Source organism: Oreochromis aureus, linkage group 3 (genome assembly GCF_013358895.1).
Source record: "Oreochromis aureus strain Israel breed Guangdong linkage group 3, ZZ_aureus, whole genome shotgun sequence".
NCBI lineage: Eukaryota > Metazoa > Chordata > Actinopteri > Cichliformes > Cichlidae > Oreochromis > Oreochromis aureus.
The window spans coordinates 26,902,761-26,927,183 of NC_052944.1; the positions used below are offsets into that span (position 1 = coordinate 26,902,761).

Here is a 24,423-nt window from a genome sequence, read left to right on the forward strand (position 1 = left end):
CACGTTTGCGAGTGTTTGATGCTAAAGCAGGAGTACTTACAGGTCTGTGTGTCCCACAGAGATATGCTGCTACAGGTGCTATCAAGATCTCAGCTGGTGGTGTGCTATAAAGCCAAGGATTTGCTTCGTACAGTTCTGCAGTTTTACAGACAAGACCTCAGCTGGAAACAAGGCATGACACAAAAATAAAGGCAGTTTCCATAAAGACATTCACACATGTACATCTGCTTCTAGCTGTTTATGCGCAACACTGCTTTACGAATTCATTGTCAACATCAACATTTATCAAATACTTAAGTAATGCCTCTATCTGTTTCTTTATTCCACTTAGTCTAGTGTCAGTAAAGTTAGCCAAACAATCCAAGCCACAAACAGCTGGTAGAAAATTAGAGCTTTATTCAACAAACATAGTAAAAACACATTATGGAAGCAAGTCAGCATCGCACTGTTTGAAAATGTTTCCATTAAAGTAGCAGGAGTCATGAAAAACATACACTGGACACTTAGATGCTTGCACTCCACTCCTACAGCAAACATATTTGATCATATACTATGTGAACACATCTCGTATTTTATTGGTGTCACTTTATATTCATATGCCAGTCCCTGATCAGTGAGGAGCAGCCCAAATGCTGCTCATTATCATGATGAGCTTTTCTCCCTATGCAGTGGCAGGCTGTCATATCCAGGACCCACAGGTGTCAGGGTGGCTGCTAGATCCCACAGACCCGTCTTCCTGCTATCAGGACCTTCTTCATAAATACTGCAAAAGACCCCAAACATTACCCGCCCTGGGTGCCCAGAAAGTAAGCTTAAGTCTAAATTGGCATTTGTTACACTTGACTGGTAAGTAAGGTTTCTATAGGACAATTTCTTAGAGCTGGAAGTCTTGTAAGCTGTATTTACATTTAGCATTTCTGAGCGGATAAGAGAGGAAAACAGAAGCTGCCTGAGGCGCAAGAAAATAATTTCAGCCAGGGTAACGTTAAAAGCCACGAGTCTTGGCAGCGTTTTTGTGACTACAGCATCTAATTATTGAAAAATTTAAGGTCCGCTGGAGTGCTTCAAACCTGCTTGGATCTGGACTCAAGAAAATCCAAACGCCTTATATTTATGAAGAAAGTTTGAATAGTAGAAAAAAAACAAGGACTTTAAAACAGATCTGTGTACAACTTTTATGAAACATGAAATGAGAAACATGAACAAGCTAAAATAAGCCTGAGAGAAACTCCTTTGGACATATTCAACAAAAGCAGTTTTCTCTTAAGCTCTCTGCTCAGTGAAGAAGATATGAAGTTTTCACGAAGGGGGCTCAGTTATATTATGGGGTTGTTTTACTGGATGGGGTGCATTAACTCATTAAAGGTGTTATACAGTGATGGTATCGTAATCCTGGCTCCTTTTACAGTATAATAACCCACCACGTACATCTTAAACTGTAACATCAGATTGTTCTGAGGCTGCTCGCTGTGTGTCCTGATCAGTCTGTGAAGAGAAGAATCTGACTGTAGTACAGCACCTGTATGTGTGTAACATAGAATAGGCGAATGCAGGACTCTGTGCAGACGTCCACGTGTCTGTCAGTTTTTTGTAACTCCATCTCTCAAGCAGACAAATCAGATTTGAAAAGGGACATTAAGAATGAGTACTCAACGAGGGCACCTGCAAACAATTATAACCCTGTTCCTATCAAACTGAACAAAACTGAATCAAGGACGGTGGACCAGACTTCTGGCTATGGATTGTGGAAGTCTGATTAAAAGCCACAAAAGTGTGTGATTGCAGTGATTGCCTCAAGAAGTTTGTGCCACGAAATGTCGGGTCCTGATATTTTTGCCCATTTCATTTTCATTTCAAAATTAAAAGGTCTGTTATGTTAAATGTCGAATAGAAAAGAAGATGATGCTAGTTATACTGTCTGACACGAAAGGATTTCAGCAGATAGTTGATGTTTTCATGTTTTTGTTGTTGTTTTTTTAACTGAAAAGATACTAATTTTAACTATAGAAGAAACCATGACTCACGAAGTACTTCTACACAACAAAACCTGAAGCATGTTCCTTCTCCCTTTTCTTTTTTCTCTCTTTGTTTGTTTGTGTCTCTCTCAGGTTTCTCAGATAATCTCAGGTCTCTGTTGGCTCTACAGGCTTAATATGAAGCTATGCTCTGAGCTACATGTAGGCAAATGCACACATACAAACATGCACACACACACATCAACAGATTACCTAACTGATAATTTGTGTGTCCAGAGCCAAGGGCTGTGGCAGCTCTACTCAGATATGGAGCTTAACATGATCCCTGTTCTGGCAGGTGAGCACTGCTTTACTTTTTTTCCCTCCAGACACTCAGAATTGTTTTAAAATACAACAAAATCTTCTCACAGATTCTTCCACCCACACCCTGTGAGATTTATTGTGAAAAATATCCCTGAATAAACAGAGTAAAAGCATGTAATACTGGATAACAGCTGATTTTTGTATTGGGCTCTTCCAGTTTTCTATATCCACAATAAAAATTTGTCAGCTGTTGAAAGATTTACTGTATCAGGTCCTGTTAATGAATCAATAAATTATTTTTCATGTTTCAGCCATGGAGAGCCACCGCATCCATGTTGATAAGGAGGCACTAAAGAGAACTTCAGACTTGCTGGGGGTAAGATAGCAAAAAACCTCTGTGGTAAACTGAATGGTTTGACTAGTAGATCTTAAACTTTCACAATCAGAGTTATTAATAAATAAGAAAAAGATTTCTAGAAGAAACATAACTACTGCCAGGAGTTATTGGCATTTGCAGGAAATGTTAATACCCAACCAGAATACACTGATGAGTCAAGATACTCATTGGGCCAATGCATTAGTTAACATTCATGGAATGATCTATACTGCAGATATTCTGGTTTCTTTCTCATGTTTAACAGCTGTTGTGTGATTATACCAAATACGATACTGTATGAAAGGCTTGAAAGTCGCTCCTTATTTCTTTATATTTTGCTTCCAAGGAGCCAGCCTGTCTACTCATTTTTAAAGTGCTCTTGAGCAATAATACTGCAAGCTTTCTGAAGGTCTTTCAAAGTTTTTTTTAAATAGCCTTTTCACTCATTTTCAGTCAATTTTGTTTTGTTTTGTTAAGTCACTTAATACTTAATACTTACCTGTTAAATCATTCAAGCACAAAACGACACCTAACTCAAGGGATGAACTAGTGCTGTGCCCATACAGAAAAGATAATTTAGCAAAGACCCAGTTTTAAATGTTATCTTTAGGCATTTTGCTGATCTTCAAAGAGCTATTAGCTGAAAATTTGGAATATCTCAGCATGGTGTGCAGTGCCTCAAAAGAAGTGTCAGGCCTAAAATGCTATCTACTTCAGATGAATAATATGTGAAAGTTAAGTTGTTAAGAAATAGGAAAAATCCAACAAAAACCTGATATAGGAACCTGAGAGATGAATCTGGTCCTTCAGTTGATCCATCTACTGTTCAGTGAAGCTTCATCAGAAATGGTCTGATGGGAAGGGTGGCTGTCAAGAAGCCATTCAGCCAAGGCTGAGGTATGTCAAATTACACAAGAGCTGAAAATCAATGGGAATCTAAATTTACATTTTTTGGTTCATTTTATCCTCCATATTTATGAAAGAAGTCAGGAGTGAGGTACAGAAGTGAGGGTCTACAGCCATCAGTGTGAACATTAAATAAATCTCTGCAACTTTTTCCTATTTTCCTAACAAAACATAAAGAAATAAGATCAAGACTTTCACACAGTATTTTAATTTTAATGTGAAAATACGGGGCAAGCTTAGTGTCTGGTTGACTGGGTCAGCTTGGATTTGTTCTGAGTCACTCTGAGTTGATTGTATTGTAGTCTGGCTGCTAAAGCATAGAGCTGTTGATAGATGCTGTATCTGTGGCGATGACAGTAGCAGGATATGAGAAACAGGACAGACCTCAGGGAAAAAAAAGAAAAAACCAACAAAAGAACATAAGACAAACAGAAAAATGGTATCTCGTTTTCTTCTTCTGAGTAGATTTCATGAAGTGCGGGGTGGATGTCCTCTGGGGGCCTGTCCTGTTTACACAAAGATTAAAAAAACAGTTCTGGTGATGAAATTTGAGAACTGTCACAGATGCACAAAGATGTAGATGCAGATGGCATGGACAAACACACGCACAAAGAATACACAACATAGTCAGTTTTGTTTCAACTCACAAGTCTTGCAAACAGCAGCAGGGTTGTTGTTGTGGAGGCAGTCTTGATAGCTCTCTGTGTTACTATAAATAGGATGGATAGTCTGTCTTTTTCCTTTAAGAGGCTGTGCTGCAGGAAGAACGCCTCTGCAGAGACACACACACACACGCGCTGAGGCACTCAAGTTTTTGAGGCTGCTGCAGAGTTGTGTGTAAATACATTTGTGCGTGTGTGTCCTTTTGTGAAATGTCTGTGTGTGCTGTCATGTGTGTCCAGACTCTGTTGTGCTGGATGTTGTTTTTATCTGAGCTGTCAAGTTCACCTGTTGGAAGACCAACCAGAAAATCCCTCCTGTCTGTCAGGCTTCATCTTTCAACACATACTCACATGCTCTTTTGTTTTTCTACTCTGCGTTAATAAAAGTCAGTGAGACCTCCATCACGTTCTGCTGTTCAGACATCATAGCATAGTCACATCATGTTAGATAGACTTTGTTCTTTCACAACAAAAAGACCACCAGCGATAGAAAGAAAGCACACCATTACTGGTTCTATAGCAGGAATGTCAAACTTATTTTACAGCATGGACCACATACAGCCCACTTTGATCTTAATTTGGCTGGAGCAGTCAAACTACTGTTAAATGTGTAAAATGGGTCAGATGTTTCTGTAGCAGGTAGTGGAAAAACAGGACTTTACTGTTGTTTAACTATCCATTATTTAAATACTTTGGTGTAGTATGAATGGCAATGTGATGATAGTCTTTATCAATAGGAAGCACTTATGAAAACACTTTTAAAGTTCAAAATGTGTATGCATTCCTTCACATTTTCCAAAACCATCTGGTGGGCTGGTCTTTGCCGAGCTGATTCTGGGCCCTGGGCCTTATGTTGAACATCCTTCTCTATAGGAATTAAAATGGTAAGCAACAGCCAGGTGCTGTTGCTTTTAAAGTTTTAAAAGCAGATGTTTGTGCAGTTTGCTGGCCTTGAACATTCATGAGTGTGAAGACACAATGCCACAGTCTTCCCACAAGTGGATGCTTCAGCAAATTCACTCCAAGGTAAAACCATACAATGCTCAGAGAAACAGTAAAAGAAAAACCACAAGTTCAGGCTGTACAGAACTCAGTTGCATGATAAATGTTAAAGTTCATGGCAGTACAGTTAGAAAAAGACTGAACATTCATGACTTGTTTGGAAGGGTCGCAGGAGAAAGTCTCTTTTTTGAAAAAGAGCATGGCAGCAGGGCTTAGGTTTGCAAAGTTACATCAAAACCACAAAACTCCTAAAATAATGTCCTTCATAAATTATGTCCAGTGGACATGTTTGGCCATAATGCACAGCACCACATGTGGAGAAAACCATAACAACTGTCAGCACGGTGGTGGTGGGGTGATGATTTGGGCTTGTTTTGTTGGAGTCACAGGACCTGGGCACTTTGCCATTTAGACACCACGAACTCCTCTGCATACCAAAGTATTTTAGAGTCAGATACGAGGCCAGCTGTCTGACAGCTAAAGCTTTCATGCGCTTTCGCCTGCAGTGTGAACGTAGCCTTAGTGTATCCCCCAAGTAGGAGTCTTGTGCGTGCATGTATATCTGAGGTATTTTCAAAGTGCATCCACCTAAATTTGTGTAGGTTTACCCCTAAATGTAATTGTGTTTGAGAACAGCTCACAAGATCACAGTGAAAAAGCGGTGTACACTGTCCATGGTCCTGAAATTGTAACCATTCAAATTTAAGTGTAATAAAACTTCAATCCAAGGCCGGAGTATTTTCAGGATGGGATGCTCTCTTTACAAATACTGACAGTACCAAAATCCAGTTTTTGCCGTTGCAGCGTGTTTGTAAATCTGACCTTAAGACAGCTATGCATGAACAAATGTCTGCAAACCTCAATGAACTGAAGCAACATTGTAAAGAAGAGTGGGACAAAATTCCTCCACGATGATGTGACAAAACTGATGAAGCAATACAGAAAGTGATTACTTTAAGTTATTGCTGCTAAAGGTGCTGGTTCTACAAGCTACTGAATCATGGGATTCATTTAGTTTTTCACAGGACTGTGTGAAGGTCAGCAGTTCTTTTGTGCCTGACGTTGTCCTTTATTTCTTTAGAAGGGCCTTGTCTGAGGGCACATTCCTCTAGAAGGCAGATTTGTCTTCAGATTGATATAAAATGAAAGAATGCCATTTCACAGTTAGGTTTAATATCCACTTTCCCTATATATTATTTTTAACAATTCCTTGTGTGTAAACCAATTATTTTTTCTTTTTTAACACAATTTATTTAAGAATGTATTTAAGAAAAAAAATACTTAAAACATTTATTTAAGAAAAAATTCCCCCCAAAAACTAAAATCAAAATTAATCTGTGCACTGATTATTGTTCTTCTCCACTCTACATATGTTTATAAAGTCCCTTAAGGTTTCTTCTAATTTGATTTAAATGTCATCTATTTCTTAATTTGCCAGGATCCATCAAAAAAGTCCACGTCTTAATCCACATGGTGTGAAATGCTATAAAATATTTCCCTACAGAGCCCTGTGCTTTCTGTATGTGTGCCTTTGTGTGTCAAACAAAGTACTAAGGGGCTCCCATCCAATATTGATGAGGCAGTCTGGTGCCTGCTCTGGGCAAGAGAAAAGTGCATATTTTGGACTTTAGGTACATGTCTGACAGCTCACCGCAATTTTTCTCCTTTCATTTTCTTTCTGTCCCCTCGTGTTAGTCTCTCGCCACACTGCTGTCCTTGATTTTGCGCCACAGTTGTTCCACTTCCCTCTCCCTACGATTTTGTCAAGTCATGTCTCTGAACTTGCCTTCTTGTTCCAAATGCAATTTTGTGTTAAGGTCCAGCCCAAACATGTTCTCACCAGTTCATGAATAACCAGTGTTACTTCTCACATTTCCCCCATGTACCCACACCAGTGTTTGCTTCCCAGTTCAGCTTTCTTTCAACTCTTCCAATTACCCATTTTCTTTGTCCCATATTCCCAAATCCGTCACTCTGCTGCTCTTTCAGACTGTTGTCTCTCATTTCATCAACACATTTACCTCGATACACTCCGCCTTGTTGCCTGTCGTCTCCGTTTCTCTAACCTCATTCCCTGGTTTGTCTGTCAAGTGCTTTGTTCAGACTTGCAGTGAGCTGTGATGAGGGTGTCACCCTCTTCATTAAAAAAAACAGCTCAAAATCTTCACGTTTGGCTTAAATATTGTATAAGAATGAATTTCACGCCTTTATGCCCTCATTTATTAAAAAAAGTCTTTCACATTTATTTTTTATCACAATCGCGTTCTTCTTGGGATTCATCCTCTTTGCATCTTCAAGTTATTTAATAGTGCTTCTATCTTTCAGTCCTCTCTTCTGTCTCTTCATTTTTTCTATGCCAAGTCACTTCTTTCCCCCATTTCTGTAGCGTAGTTTCTGTTTTTCTCCCTCCTTATTTTTGGAATTTTTTGTCTCTTTTTTGTGTCATTTGTTTTCTATCATTTCCTTTTTCTATGTTTCTTATGCTGCCCTGGCTTTCCTGGGGCAAGAGTTTTTTCTAAAACAGGGGTGGGGAAATCCAGGCCTCAAGGGCCGGTGTCCTGCAGGTTTTAGACATCACATGTGTTTCCCATGGGACTGAAAGGTGTAGGAAGAAGGTCAACCTAGTAAAATACAGAGTGAAATAAATGACTTCCTGTTTCACATAAACAGTCATGTCAAAAAGAAACTAAGTAACCCTCTAAGATTTAGTCATTTGTAAAACCATCTTTAGCAGCAATAACTTGAAGTGACTTAATCACTCATCATGTCAGGCAGGCACACAGGGCCATCACAGCACTTTGACTCTTTTCTTTTTCAGCCATTCTGTTGTAGATGTGCTGCTGTGCTTGCGATCATTCTCCTGTTACAAGCTTTATCTGTCACACAGATGGCCTCAGATTTGACTCTAGAATACTTGGTATACAGAGGAGTTCATGGTGAACTCAGTGACTGCCCGGGTCCTGTGGCAGTAAAATAAGCCGAGATCATCACCCCTCCACCACCGTGCTTGACAGTTGGTTTTCACCAAGCGTGGTGTTCAAACAGCTCCGCTTTGATTTTGTCTATCCAAACTATGTTGTTCTAGAGGTCTGTGAACTTTGCTGACCTGAGCCGTGCTGCCATGTTCAGCAGTGATTTTGTCTGTCTTTCCAACTCTGTCAGACTAAAATGAAACAACTGGAGCAGGAAGCACACCGAGCAGCTGGACAAATATTTCTGTTGACCAGCAACACTCAGCTACGAACAGTACGTACCTTCATGTGTACATCTGGAAACTGTGTGCAGTATATGGCTTTTCTGTGTCTGTGTGTGTGTATACCGTGCATATGCAAACATTTGTATTCTTCTACGCTGTGCGTCTGCTTCATGTTTTGTGGATGTTGTGGATTTACAATGTTTGTAGGTTCTGTTTGAGAAGCTGCATCTTCATGAGCGCTGCGAAAACAAGAAGCTTCCCAAGACCGTTGGCAAACAGCAGCAGTCAACATCTGAAGCTGCAGTATGACACACACATAAACACAGACAGATATTTCAGTTTGACCCTCAGTTCTCTGTTAATCTAAGAAATGTCTTCAGATTAGAGACAAAGATGTATTTTTTTCATGATCAGATGTTTCGCCTCAAACTTCACTGCACAGTCACTGTTCTTAGTCACATCTCTGTCTCTGTACAAATATACATAAACTGCTGCTTGGACAGATGTTATGTCCACCTTTGTACCTGCAGTCAATCACAGCTGATGACCGAATCGCAGAATAGTTTCATCGGCTAAAGCGCCGTAAGCAGCGAGCCCGACTTTTGCTGCATGTCAGTCTTTTGTTCATTTTACCCACATTTTCTGCCTATTTGAGCTTTTGCTAACTTTTAAATAGTTTTATATGTAACAGCCCTCTTATAAAATTCATCTGTTCCCACCTTTTGGGGCTTTAATGTGTGCACCTCCTTCTTGTATGACTTTAGAATTAAAAAGAAGTTGATATATACATTATGTCATTAAAAGCTCCTTAGCTAAATATAGTAGCCTTAATCTATTGCAAAGTGGCCTCCTGGTAGTGTGCTAACTTAAAGGTGAAAATGATGTAACCCTCCCAGGAGAGAAAGTCTAATGGATTGAATTAAGACTGTTAAGGAGCAGAAGATTGACATGCACTCAGGTCTGACCAACTGGGTATTTGGCAAAACCACTTAACTATAGAATTTGTATAGCAAATAAAGAAAACAAGAAATTGTGCTCTTAAATCAAAGGACCTAACTCTTGAATACCCCCAAGAAAACTGTACTGTAATACAGGGTGTGCCCAAACATATTCATAGCAGTGAATAGAGAAGAACATCTGAAATTACCATCAATAAAGATCCATGTGGACAATTTTCTAGTAATTATTAATATTTGTCAGTCCCAATTATTCATTAATTTTAGTGAAAAGATATAGATAGATATAACACTGCATTCCTGCTATTGTACACATGTTTGCATCAAAATAAAATTGTTCCTTCTTATTCACATACAATCATCCCTTTGAAGAAAAATATAATTAGAGCAATGTCATGATTTTACACTTTTCATACCCAGAGAGCAGACAGCGGCTACAATTGAAGATGTCTTGTAAAGATTTATTTAAAGTGTGATAAGAGCAGAGATAGACTGTGGAAGAATGAACTACTGATTTAGCGAGTTGCAGCAACTGAAAAGGTTTGAAAAGGCTGAGGTATTACTGGAGAGTGCAGAGAAGCTGAGCTCGGGAGCGGGTCGTAGGCCCGGGGTGAGCAGCTGGGTATCAGTGGAGAGTGGGCAGGCAGGCTAGTCACAGATAAGACTGAGAATCCACTGGCAATATTTGGCTGTGTGGGTGACAGAAGCTTCGGTCAAGGGAACACTGGCTGACTTTCCAAAAAACAGGCAACATGCTTCAGGCAGGGAAACTGGGAGAAAAACAAAGACACAGGGTTAGAGGCAGGAACAGAGAAACAAACACTAGACAGAGTGAGCCAAGATACCACAATTGCGGACATAATGAACTGGCACATAACTACAGCCAGACCTTGTCCTTAAAAAGCACAGCTACAATAAAGGGATTTACAAGAGGTGTGGAAGCAAGCTCGTGTAGGGCAGCACAGACCAGCTGAAGTCTCCACCTGAAATAACAAAACACAGAGGAACCCCGAAACCTGCCCAAACCCTAACAAAACTTAGCACAAAATAATATGACTACTTATACACTGTGCTGCATTCCTGTTAATTAAAAGAGCTTTGCAGAAAATTGAGATGTTTGTTCATGTGCATGTCCTAGCAGCAAAATATAAAGACTTTCAATCGATTTTTTTGTGCCTGACATACAATGAAAGGCACAAAAAATGCAGCTTTTCAGTCTTTGTCTCCTTTCTTTTTGTTGCAGTTGTTGCAGCTTCAGGACCTGCACCCTCTGCCAAAAATAATCCTGGACTACAGGCAGGTCTGGCATGTTCCTAGCTGCTTTATAAAGTCAGCATGGTTTCTGTAGTATAAAATCATAAGTATAAAAAACCTCTTAGACTTCTGGGTCTGAAAAGTGAAGCCAATCCTTAAGGGCCTTAAGAAAAATGCAAACACCCCCCCCCCCCCCCAAAAAAAAGAACCAAACCCCACAACAAAACTGTGAAGTTCCAGAAGTAAAGTTCTCATTATTATTATCCATATGGGGTTTGATTAGCTAAAGTACTGTGAGCTGCAATACTGAAATGATGGCGTGTGCTCCTTTAGAAACAACTGTATGATAGCGGCCTTGTTTTATTAAAACACATTTTATTTGCCCCACCCACAGTCCTAAATTTAATGAGCAATGTCTCTGATTGAGTGGTTGCTGTTATATGGCAATGGTTAAACTCACAAATGTCTGAGTGTGCAACTTCAGAAACTGCCAGAGCACTGGTTGCAGTGAAAAATGAACCACTGTATGGCATCAGTACTTGGGTTATATGTTATTACACACATATGACACAGTCTACAGAATAAACACAAAACTATTATTATGAAAAATGAATGAATGGGAAATTCACTTCTGGAGCAGGAGCCCCTAAAAACCTGGGCGTTCACTGTTGAGCTCTGTAGAAATCAGTTTAATTTTTGTCTCAGAGTCAGAAAGGATTATCCAGGTTATGTTCATTGGCCAAAATCACAAATCATTAGCTAATGATTATACAGTTCCACTACCAGATGAAACAAGTGGGACTTCTCCGTTATTTTGACCTTATCTGTCTTTTATACTATGATGTTTTCTTCCCAGTTAGGTAGTTATTAAATCTGTTAATTGTTCTCTTTAAGATTATCATTGTTTAGCTTTACCTTTTGGGGGTTACATAAGGTATAGAGATAAAGTGTGCAGTAGCAGCCTTGGTTTTATTGTACAAATAATTGCATTTTTGTTCACAGGTTCACAAAATCAAATCTACTTTTATTGATGGGATTTTGTCGTGCATGATGAGCAAGGTGAGTCAACTCTGTAATATACTATTTTGCCAAAAGTATTCAGTCACATCTAATTGAATTCAGGTCTTCCAATCACATCCATGGCCACAGGTGTATACAATCAGGCACCCAGGCATGCAGACTGCTTCTACAAACATTTATGAAACAATGGGTCGTTCTTAGGAGCTCAGTCAATTCCACAGTGATATGATGCTACCTGTGCAACTCCAGGCCTGAAATTTCCTCGCTACTAAATATTCTAAAGTCAGCTGTTAGTGGTATTATAACAAAGTGGTAGTCATTGGGAATTAGGGCAGGGTGATATGGCCATAAATATTTATCACGATATATATTTGAAAATTTGCGATAACGATATAACTGACGATATAATTGACGCTAGACAAGATACTTTACAACTCCACAACTTTATTAGTGCAAAAAAACCCTCATCAATGTATTTTCACTTAAACAAGCAGCTTTTTTTATGTGCATTAAAGCTATATAACAATTTAACAGTGCAAATGCAAATTCCTTGCTGGCAGTTTAACCAAAAGGCATTTCCAGTGGAAATTGGCCGACATATCCTCAGCATAACCATGTATAATATCCACAAAACTTAAAAAGAGGTTATACACACAATACGGTAATATTATGTTGAAGCACAGTACGTATCACTCCGCGAGGCTCCTGACTACGGTAGCCGTAATGCTCCGACAATCCATCAAGCAGTGCGGGTTCATAGCTTAGCAAAGTCATACTAAAACATTTTTTGACAGATTTTTGAGCGCCGTGTACCACATAAAATCGGTTCGGTAATAACGACGGCCCGCTAGCATGCTCTACCAAAAAATGTGCTTTGGTGTGTATCTGACGGACGAAAGCCAAACCAGTTCCACACCACTGAAGTTGCAGCATTTTTACAAACCAATTCTGGTTCATCCGTTTCATTCAACGATCCGCTTTCGCCCTTCTCATTCTCCGTCGCCGCCATGCGTATGAAAACAAAGGCACTGCGCATGCGCGTTGTACCCATATTCTATCGTGATATTTCATTTTCTTATCATTGCCTAACATTATACCGGTATTACCGTGAACGGTATGATATGGCCCAGCCCTATTGGGAAAGACAGCAACTCAGTCACAAAGCATTAGGCCACGTAAAATCACAGGGCAGGGATCAGCAGATGCTGACGCACACGTGACCAACATTCTGCAGAGTCAGTTTTACAGACCTCTAAACTTTATATGGCCTTCAGATTAGCTCAAAAACAGTGCGCAGAGAGCTTCATGGATTTCCATGGCCGAGCAGCTGCATCCAAGCCTTATTTCACCAATCAGCAGAGACTGACCTCACAAATGTCTTTCTGCAAGAACAGTCAAAAATTCCCATAAGCACTCCTAAACCTCGTGGAAAGCCTTCCCAGAAGAGTTGAAGCTGCTATACCTGCAAAGGGTAAAACCTTATGGGTTAGGAATGGGAAGTGACTAAATTTTATATGTGTATGAAGGCAGACGAGCAAATATTTTTGGCAGTATATCCCAAAAAAGTTGCTTCTTTTTAACTGGTCAAAGTGTTTTTAGTGGGAGAAGCATTTCATGACTCATCCAAGTTACTTTTTGGAATTTCCTTACATGGATGATTGAACATGCATCTTTTTGCAATACAGCGTATCTCAAACTTGTATAAAAGGTAAATGTATTCAGTCCACTGGCACTCTTTTTTTTCTTGATGTAGATTTTTTTAGACTTTTCTTGTGAGGCTGAAACAACAAAAACAAGAGAGTGAAACCAAAGGTTTAGAAGTTGCTGCAGGCTAGAAGGACTCCTGCAGCTCCCACAGCTTTTATTTTCATTTGCTCACAGTTTGCTGCTGCGTCAGTGCACTAGAACAGTAATTTATGCTGCTGGACAAACCCGTGTTTTTCCTCTTCACCTTTTAAATTCAGCTGCCGGTGTGAATGTCACCATCTCTCTGAGGCTGTGACAAGATGTGGTTTCACAGCTCCTGAAACAGAGTCATCACAAGTGTGGATGAGCTCTGCTGTGCTGACTTATTAGTGAAATAGTGAAACATGTTGTCTGAGTTGGACTCTCGAAGCTGTTGGTCTGTTTTATTGCCACTGCTGTATTAATTTGGCAGAAGAGAGATGTATCTCTGTGCCTGACTGTCCCTCCACATGGGCCTCTTTCAAGCCTCGTGCATGGGAGCAGCAGCTTGTGTTTGTCAATCTGTGCTTACTCAATGGTGCAAATGAGTCTGCCTGGTGTTCTCCAAAGCTTTTTGGCTTCGGATCATCGTGATTCATTTGGCAGCATTTTGGAAAAAATCTGGCAACAACAAATGTATACAAATTTCTACTCAGTCATAACTTGAGTATTTGTGGTTTTATAAAATAGATTTCTGTAAAGTGTAATGTCACAATTACGTGGACCCTGTGGCTGACACCACAACATCAAATGACCTTTTATTTGCACTTACAGTAAAACAGAAAGATTTAGGAAAACCAGAAAACACAACATCCGAAAAGAAGGCAAGAGTCAGAATGGAGCCACAGTTGAAAGAGTCAGATGACAGAGTTGGATTAGACATAGATATAGGGAGTAAAAATGGTGGGAAAAGAAATAAATGAGGGAAGTAAAAAAGCCACATTCACCTTGAGAGTGAATGACAATAAATTCTGACAAACAATGAGGCACAAGCAGTGGAGTTCCTAAAAGTGAATGGGGAAAATGAAGAATACAACAGAAGCCATACATACAGACAACAACGATGAAATAGTAGCTAAGGTCTGCTGTGTGGGACCTTAGCTACTATATGCTGTAATTATCTTGTTGTCTAATTTATTAGGTTAATTGTCACGGCTTGTGGAGCGAGCCGTGTAGAATTTAACAAAGGACCCAAGATGCGGAAATTACAGTGAAATGAGAGGGCTTTATTGAGACTGAGTGATTAACAAACAAAAGGTGAGAGTGGCTTAGAAATAACCTGAAATAACCTGAACACAAGTGGAGACAACAAGCAGGGATAACAGCACAGGGAGAATTCACAGGATGACAGAGGGAAATGAAGGAGGGAAAGAACACAGACGAACTAGCAACGCACACCAGAAAACACAGGGCTTATATACACAAAGAGGCAATCAGGGAATGAGACACAGAAGGAGGGCACAGCTGGGAGTAATCAGACAAGACGAGACAGGGGAAACGTAAACTGAATACACTGACATAAGACACAGACCTTCACAATAAAACAGGAAATGCACAGAGATGCAGACTGGAGAGAGAGAGCGAACACGGAGGAGCAGGAGGGAGAGCACAGACATGACGGACTGGGGAAACATGGAATAAAACACGAGGGGAAACCCAATAAACTAAACAACTTCGGACCGATGGGAACTCCAAGAATAACAAATGAATTTAACATGATACAGAAACACAGGAAACGAAGAATGCTGGGTTAAAATGACCCAGGACCATGACATTAATAAGTTTGACAGTGTGCAAATGTTTGGGTTACATAACTAAACTGCAGTCTTGAGCGCTATAGTGTTGTCTTTGTTGGTGCTGTTGATGTTTTGCCCTGCTTATTGCAGCAACATAACTGGCACCCTACTCTGCAAGCAGCTTGTTCAGATTGGGCATGGCACTGTTGAAGGCGTGTGGGTCCAAACACAGGATCAGAGTGATCAGGGCAATCAAGACCGCAGCTGTTGTTTTCAGCCTGTTTTTGGCTATATGGAAACATTAGTGATAACATAGCTGACTGAAATGTTAATGTGATAATGTGCTGAATTTACAAGTTCTCCCTGTATTTAATTTATATCTGACTCTCTTTGTCTCTTCATGTCAGAACTACATTTCCTCTACGTGGCACCAGACCAGTGTTGTGACTGGGAGAATCTCTGCAAAACACCCAGTAAGTCAAACTTGCCTTACATTCCTACCCATCTCTCCCAGCCTTCATTGCACTGGAATTATTTGATACATCTCGGACTGTTAAAACACTGCAACAGGATTAAGCATCCTTAGAGGAGCTATCCATGGTTCTGAACAGCACAGTGAATTGGGAAAGAAAGTGAACTGTTTCTTTCTAAGAGTTCAAGGCACATGCATAGAATACCTAAAAGACCACATCAATATGCATTAATAGAAACAGAAACGCTGGAATATATCTATGAGAAATTAAAATTAGGCATTTTAATGACTTACAGCGCAAAATATTTTTACATTTTTTATGGAGTGAGGAAAGCCTTTTTCAGAGCTTTTTGTTTAATGTCTTAAAACAAAAATAATATTTGAAAAATCTCACAAAAGATTTGTACACACACACAAATCTTCTGGTTGTAGATTTCTAAGATCCTAACACTCTTCTCCTTTTTCTGTTCTTAATAACTAAGCTTTCATTGGCTATTTCTTTCTGGCTTTCTCCCTTGTCAGAGAAACTCCTTAAGGAAGCTGACTGCATAGTAATTACATGCTCAGTCATGAATGCTGAGTTCTCATAGACACAGATGTTTTGGGATTGTTGTGTAACAGCAAGCTGGAGGTTTCTCTGAGCTGCGTTTATGAGGTGTAGCTGAGAGACAGCAGCTCGATGTTTAAAACATGAGTGTGAATAAAGGGGCGGGTGTTGGACGCCTGGCTGATAGAGATCGTGTTGAGTTAGAATGGCTTTACAGAGTCAGAGAAATAGTACTGCTGAAATATTCATACATCCTTGAGCACACACACGGACAAAGAGCAGGTGAGGCACAAAGAGGAAGACTTCATTTTAAGAAGACATTGTGTTTTTGACAGAGTTGATAATTATCATTTTCTTGCTGTTATCCTCTATGGTAGGAAAATTAGTTAGAAACTATATATACCTCCCCTTTTTATCAGGCAGTCGTTGGCTTCAGTTGTCTTTGCAATATAATGTTCTTGGTAGAGATATTAGAAATGTGGTCTGTGTAACTAGTAAATCAAATATGAGGCCTAGGGGCCAGAACTAATGCGCCAAATGGGCAAATTCTGTCCACTGAATGACTTTGCAAAGTGTGAAAACTGCGGTGAATTCATTAATTATTCAGATTTTTCATAAAATGCACTGGCATTCATTCCATGGTGATGTCAGATCTAATGAAAGTTAAAGTGCTGGATCTGGATTTGTTGTTTGAATCATAAAAATGTTAAATACTTTATGCCGAATGTGTGAAGTGTAATGACAGTAGACTCAATCAAGTAGAAAACAGAAATAAATTGTTGATTTTCAGAATAAAAGCAATAACATCTCAATAAAGCAACTGGTGTTGTTGATGTTTTTAAACTGACTTGAATTATTATGCAGTGGTTTTCCTGGCCTAATTCATTTGTGATCAGATTGGACTATATGTGCTTGTGAACTACAAATTTTGATATCTCTGCTATAATTGCATGGTGGTGCACCAGTCATAGTGGTGATTCAACTATAATTCAACTGTAAGTAAAAATAAAAATAATACACAATAAAAGTATTTGTAAACAATATACAGTGGTATGAAAAAGTGTTTGCCCCCTTCCTGATTTCCTTTTTGTTGTATGTTTGTCACACTTAAATGTTTTAAATCATTAAAAAAATGTAAATTTTGGACAAAGATAACACAGTTAGGGCATGAACAAATGTCCGGACGTTCTCCTTCAGGATGTTTCGGTAGACAGCAGAGTTCATGGTTCCATTTACCATAGCAAGTCTTCTATGTCCTGAGGCAGCAAGGCAGCCCCAGCCCATCAAATGATCACCACCATATTTTACTGTTGGTATGATGTTCCATATCTGAAATGCTGTGTTACTTTTATGCCAGATATATTGTGAGTCAAACTTTCCAAACAGTTCAACTTTTGTCTCGTCAGAGCATTTTTGCCCAGCCTCTTTCTTATTGTTGAATCATGAACTCTGACCTTACCTGAGACATGTGAAGCCTCTGGTTCTTTAATGTTGTTCTGGGTTCTTTTGTGACCTCCTGGATGAGTCATCGATGTGCTCTTAGAGTTATTTCGGGAGGGCAGACACCCCTGGGAAGCTTCACCACTGTTCCAAGTTTTCTCCATGTGTGTTCACTGGAGTCTCAAAGCCTTTGAAATGGCTTTGTAACCCTTTCCATACTGATAGATGTCAGTGACTTTGTTTCTCAAGTGTTTCTCTAGATCATGGTGTGATGTGTTGCTTTTTGAGATCTTTTAGCCTGCTTCACTTTGTCAGACAGGTTCTCTTTAAGTGATTTCTTGATTCAGCAGGTCTGCCAGTATTCAGGCCTGAGTATGTTTAGTGAAAGTGAACCCATCTTTCCAAAAAAATGTGGTTAATCACAGTTAATTCATGATTTAACAAGAGGCACAAATTAGTTTTTCACACAGTACCAGGTGGGTTTGGATAACCTTTCTCCTTTAATCAATGCAATCATCATTTAAAAACTGCATTTTTTTATTTTTCAAGTTGTCTTTGTGTAATATTTTTTGATGATCTAAAACATGTAAGTGTGATAAATATGCAAAACACCAGGAAATCGGGAAGAGAGCAAACACCTTTTCACACCACTGTATTGTTCAGTTTCAAAGCCTGTGGTAACCTCTGGAAAACTAAAGCCTAGTGTTTTAGGCAGTTATCCAGTTACAATGTAATTGGTACGAAAGTAAAGGGATACCCAGTCCTTTGTAAGATTGCACACAGATGGTGCTGAGGTCATAGATTAACAAAGAAAAAACTCAGAAGATTTGTTGGTTTATAGCTGTAGTTGTCACCCAGTACTCTGTGATACAGTTTTTTATTGAATTGATTCTTTATGTTTTTCAGTACAGTTACATTAAGGTGGCATTTTGAAATAACACACACACTATCAGTATTAACAGTGTTAAACAACCCATCCATTACTTTGAAGGTAAACACCCTCTGTTTAATGGTTTGAGCCAAATGCACTCAGGGCTTTTTCTGTAATTGTAAAGCTTTATTTCTGTAAGCCTGAGATGCTGTGCTGATGGCTTTCTTTGATTAATTTAGCAGCATTTCTATGTAATGTTGAAAAGCATTTGAAAAATCACATCATCAGTTCCAGTGGTTCATTAAATGTGAATGTTTATTCAGAATGTATTTATTTTATAAAAGCAAATTTGAAGGTTGGGTTTTTTGTAAAGTCTTGGCTGCGTATGATCAAATTGTGGGAACGAAAATAAACTTGACACTGTGACATGTCTGGACACAATGAAATAATAAATATAAATAAAAATGCCTGTAATAAATAATATTATAAAACAGACAACTGCAAAAAAGTACTTCAACCTCTGTCTCGGTATGGGGAGGTCGATAGCTCATTTCAACAATACTCAGCTGTCAGGGTCTGCTGGTTCTCCTCCTGTTAGATCCTCCCCAAGCCTCAAAGACACTCAACTTTTCTAATCTCACCGAGCAATTTGTGAGCGATGTGAGCTACACATTGAATTGATTGTGCTGCTACTAAATGATATATGTGACTGTGGGCGGCTGCAGTTTAACACCGCTCTGTTCCTGCTCAAACTCAGATGTGGGATTTGGTTGAGCATCCTATTAAGTGTGTGAATGCTTGTGGTTTGTGCTGTGCGCCAGTGTGGTCTTTAGTGATTTTATTGTACTGTGATAGTAATTTGTTCCCAATGCAAACAATAAATAATACAAGGCAATATGAATGTGCCTACATTATGTGGAAGTTTGATGACCAAATGATTAAAATACATACCATGTATATTTACTTTTGTTTTCCTATTTTTATTGCTGTAGAAATAGAGGTCATAGAGGCCTTTGCTTCATGTTGTCCTAGTTTTTTTTTTTTTGCCATGTTTGCTTTCAATCTCTATTGTCACAGCCAGTACATGCTAAAAATGGGAATTGGAAGGAATTGTTATGCCATGCTTTTTCCTCAGAATACTAGAAAGTTATATCTGAAGCGTGAATTGTTTTAGTATATGTTTTAATGTTTATTAATGTTACAAAAAAGGTACCGTGCTCATCCTGAATCCAACACTGTGGCTCTAAAAGCCTGACAGACACTAGCGATACTCATTTAACAGCCATGAACGGTGGATGGTGGGCACTTACTCCTAGAGTGCAAAATTATCCACAACATCATAAAATAATTCACTTTGACCCCTAAAGGGTGTAAAAGATGGATACAGCCAACATGGAAGTGCTGGTATTCCTCTTTGATCAGTACCGGGGGGGCAAAACCTGTGGTTACAAACAAATGTTCTCTCTTGTAGAAGAGTATGAGAACATCATCCTCTGCCCCGACCTCTGTAAATGCTTTTGTGATGACTTCATGGGTTATTCTAAATGTCAGAAATTTCACAGTTTTACAGTTTTGATATACCGGTGGTACTTTTTTAAGCTAAAACACAGTTTCTACTGGAGCAACGCATTAGGAAAGCTGTTCCTAAGCTACAGTGATAAAAAGACTCAGCTCAAGGCTTCGGAAACTCAGGGTGAAGTCACAATGGCTACCTCCATCTTTTATACTGTTTATGGTTTGACCCAATCAGAGAAGCTTATAGCAAGATATACTCCAATCTTTGAGTATTAGTATAGTGTGTGAATGTTTGTGTGAATGGGTGGATGACTGGTTGTGTAAAGCGCTTTGGGGTCCTTAGGGACTAGTAAAAGCGCTATACAAATACAGGCCATTTACCATTTATATTACAGTGCAGTTTAAAAAGGAAATATCAGCATCTTATGATGATTATGCACGTCTTCTTTCGGCGGCTTCCTTCAGGTGTCATCACAGTGTATCATCTGCCTCCATCTTACTCTATCCCTAGCGTCCTCATCTGTCACACCAACCCTCCACATGTCCTCCTACATCCATGAATCCCCTCTGTGGTTTTCCTGTTGCCTGGCAGCTCCATCTTCAACATCCTTTGCCCAATATGTCAACTATCCCTCCTCTGCACATGTCCAGACCATCTCAGCCTTGATTCTCTTTGTCTCCAAACTGTTCAGCCTAAGCCGTCCCTCTTGCTTTGGATGGTTGAGCCCAGGTATTTAAGCTCATCCACCTTCGCTACCTCTACTCCTTACGTCTTCACCTTTCCAACCGTCTCCTTCTCATTCATACATGTATTCTATCTCGCTTCTTGCTGATTTCCTCTTCTCTCCAGACCATACTTCCACCTCTCCAGACTCACTCTCACCTGCTTAATAATTTTCGGAACCTGTGTACATGGTGATGGTTGATCTTATACTAGTTCCTCTAGCAATGCAGATCTAAATAATCTGGGTAATAGTCTGGTTGATTTAATGCAAACACAATATTTTACAAGGTGCTACACATAGAAATAGTTGCAGATATGAGTTAATATCAAATATCTTTTTCATCTTTCTTAAAATGTCAGGTGGTCTGTAGCAGAGCTTGGTGATAAATTGTGCTGCTAGGTTTGAAATAAGAATCTTTCTCCATCAGAGAGCAAGAAGGAAGAAACTTCAACCCTCCAGAGTCAAACTTATTCCAGCATAAATTAAGTCAACTCATTATTATTCTCATCATACTGGAGAGCAGAATGTGCTGGGTGTTAATTGAAGACTCGCTCAGTGATCATTAACACGTCACATCCCACTGCTTTTAGTGGAAAAAAGGTTCAGCTTGTAGTTGGTGCTTAAGGTAGAAAAAGAAGTTGCTCTGCCACTCTCCGCTCTGCACACACATACACGCACATATTCAAATGAAGAGCGTTGCAGAGGGGGTTTAGCTTTCATCTGTTGTGGGTTCAATCACAGTGAAGGCTGTCTGCAGTAACAAAGGGGCGCCTGAATGAAAGCAGGACAGCTATGAAACTGGTGCTGAGTTTAAAGCGCAGCGAGAAGTGAGTCTTGCTGGAGAGACAAGTTGGCTTTTCTGCTTCGGCTCGTCTGTTTTTATCTGCTCAAAGCAAAAATATGTTTGAGCCTCAGTGCTTCTCCCGTGTCTGTGCCATGTCTTTCCTTCTCTCATTTGTTATGACTCTCCTGATCCACTTCTTCCTGCTCCCTTGTTGTTTAAGTATGTTTTCTTTGTCATTTATAGTCTCCATGTGGCTCTTCTATCCACATCTTTCTCTTTCTTGTTCTTGCTTTGCTTCTGTCTAACGCTCTTTCCCTCATGTACTCGTCCCCTTATATTAATAATTTTTAACATGGTGAAACCAAAGAAAACAAATCCCACCCCCCTCCATCCCCTCCCCTCCCCTCGGTCTTGCTGGTTTCAGCACTAGGAGAGGAAACCATAGTTCTGATTGAATCTACTCTGCTCTGTATCAGCTGTCCTTTTGTGTCCCCTCTTCTTTTTCAAAGCCTTTTATGGGTTTGAAAAATTTATACAGTCGTGGCACCCACAAATGCATCAAACGTGCTCACTTACTCATGCAGTTCCAGGGCAAAAGAAAGATGTAAACACTCTGTTCTGCTTCCATTTTTTGTTTTTTTTCCTGTTGTTTGCTCAGTGGGATCAGAGGCTTCAAAGTAACGGTTTCTTAATTTTTTAAGCCAACATTACTATTTTTTTCCCCCCTAACAGATTGTGCACATTTACCTCCTCACATCATAACCTAATCAATCCAGGGTCTTGGGTACAATTATATGATACAGTCTATCTCAGTCAAGATTGATGATTCATTAGAAAAGTGCTGCATTATTGATGTTGTGTATTTTGTGTTACGACTGTGCAGCTGTGTCTGTTCCCATAGTGCCAACTAAGTTTCCTTCAGGGCTTGTCAAGCAGTTTAACCTTTGTTTAAGACCGCTCTGCATTCAGTCGTTAAGTGTTTTGCACAGGCAGCTCTCTCAAGGCTGAACCAGCACTTCACTGAAGTGTGCGTGGTGTTCTTTGCTGACACCAGAGTGGTTGAAAACACAAAGCCAAACATGCAGGGATACAGTTTTTTTGCATATACTACTACACACCTGTATCATTTTATTTAACTTGAAATTATAGCAGGCAGTATTGCAAACCATCCTCTTCTTTGTCTCTGTCTGTGCTTACATGTGTCCATTTTGTTAACCAACAAAAAGAGGTATCAGCAAATCATCACACTTTGACTCCATTTTTACCCCTCAGCCATAAAAGACTGATGGTGCATTTCCGTCACCACACCGGGCAGGCAGACTGTATAAACACCCAAGTTTGTGAAAGCGATAACTGGGACAAAGTGATGTAGGATTATGATAGTGATATGGTAGGTGTATCTACCAACAATTTTGGACGAGTTTGAATATCAGTGACCTCGATCTCAGAGGTCAAGTTTTCTGAAAATCTTGTGAATGTGAGAACTGAAGAAGGAAGTCACTTAAGATTTTCTAATTGATATCATACGTACGTGTGTATGTGCTCAAATTTTATGGAGCTTGTCAATCATCATGGGAACTGCCAACAGTGTTCTCATCTCAGGCTGTCAGGTACTGACTGATGCCACTGATGTCTCCAAATAACGTACTAAGTGACCTTTGCCATCAGTGCCTTTACACAACAACCAGGGGGTGGATAAATCAGCAGTCTGTCAGCCTGGGGACTGCCTTTCACTTTCTGTTTAGGAGCGCTGTATTTTGAACTTTTTTTTAACTCATTTATTTTGTCTTCATCTTGGTTTGGTTCAGATAAAGGTTGTGAACTAGGTGAAAATACACCAGTGTTTTCTGTTTTAGACTTGATTCTGGTTTATTTAATATTCTGAGGTGAAGGTCCTAGTTTAATTGTTATAGTTTTGATCTCTGTTTGTATCCCCAGGTCTCAGTTTGTTATCTAGCCTTAGGTTTTCTGTCCTCATTCCCAGTCCTCCTGTGTCTAGCATCCTGCAGTAGTAGCTCAGTCTTGTCTCCATGTTAATTTGTCTGTTTCCCGCTCATGTTTCTGTGTGGCCTGTCCTGTCTGGTAAGTCCTGCTTCTCACTCTCACCCTTGTTCTGTCTTATGTAATCCTACTTATGGTTTATTAGCAAAAATGACCAACTCTCACTAGGCCAGTATCAGAGAGTTTAGGATCATCAGAAGCCCAAGGTATAAACATAAATAATAAAGGACCACACCAGAGTAAACAGTGCACAAAGTGTTATATTTGATACACACACTTAATACAATAAACTAAAATACAAAATATTTCCCCGTTGTATGAACATGAACGCAATGACAGCTGCCGAAAGTCATCTGATCAAGGTCAACTGCAAGGTTTACTTGGAGCTCATTGCTGATTGAGCTCCAAGTAAACATCTTAACATCTTATTCGTCCCCATCTTCCTTTAAACCAAAAAAAAAAGACATGACGATTTACTTTCCATTACTCTTTTTTTCTAGCTGGGCTACTCTCGCCTCCCCTCTGTTCCATGCCCCATGTATAGTCTTGTCTCTGTCTCCATGTTTATCCGCCTCTTCCCCAGTTATGCCTCTGTGTGTCTCTCCCTCCCTCTGTTCCCTGTATTTAGTCAGTCTGCCTCTCAGTGTGTTTTACTGTTTTACTTTGATAGTCTCCTGTCCTGTGTTCAGCACGTTCTGTTTTGGTTCCCCGTCTCGTTACTTAGACTATGTTCAGCTGTGTTCCCACCTGTGGTCTGTTCCCTCATTTGTCTTGTGTATTTAGTGTCTGCCTCTTCCTCTGCTCGATGTTGTGATCTCCCTCAATGTTGTGTGTTCTGCCAGTCTGTCTGTTTAGTTTAGTTTCAAGTGTTTTCCAATTTTTAGTTTCTTGAGTTTAGTTTCCATCTCCGTGAGTCCTGCATTTTGGGTCCATTCCTGCCTGCCTCACACAGCCAT

At 39.7% G+C, this 24,423-nt stretch overlaps 1 protein-coding gene across 3 annotated transcripts in view; it reads left to right on the forward strand.

Moving 5' to 3' along the window:
* The window catches only part of poln (polymerase (DNA directed) nu), an 85,513-nt gene that overhangs the window by 16,502 nt on the left and 44,588 nt on the right, over nucleotides 1-24,423 (forward strand). For all 3 annotated transcript variants that reach the window (XR_004200469.2, XM_031756844.2, XM_039609782.1), the window contains exons 9-18: nucleotides 60-172; nucleotides 670-806; nucleotides 2,109-2,177; nucleotides 2,253-2,313; nucleotides 2,591-2,655; nucleotides 8,388-8,471; nucleotides 8,629-8,724; nucleotides 10,621-10,677; nucleotides 11,634-11,690; nucleotides 15,520-15,585. Coding sequence is in view for 2 of the 3 variants with exons in the window: in XM_031756844.2 (XP_031612704.1) it covers nucleotides 60-172; nucleotides 670-806; nucleotides 2,109-2,177; nucleotides 2,253-2,313; nucleotides 2,591-2,655; nucleotides 8,388-8,471; nucleotides 8,629-8,724; nucleotides 10,621-10,677; nucleotides 11,634-11,690; nucleotides 15,520-15,585 (805 nt within the window). In the remaining variant the exon portion in view is untranslated. The remainder of the gene's footprint in view (nucleotides 1-59; nucleotides 173-669; nucleotides 807-2,108; nucleotides 2,178-2,252; nucleotides 2,314-2,590; nucleotides 2,656-8,387; nucleotides 8,472-8,628; nucleotides 8,725-10,620; nucleotides 10,678-11,633; nucleotides 11,691-15,519; nucleotides 15,586-24,423) is intronic.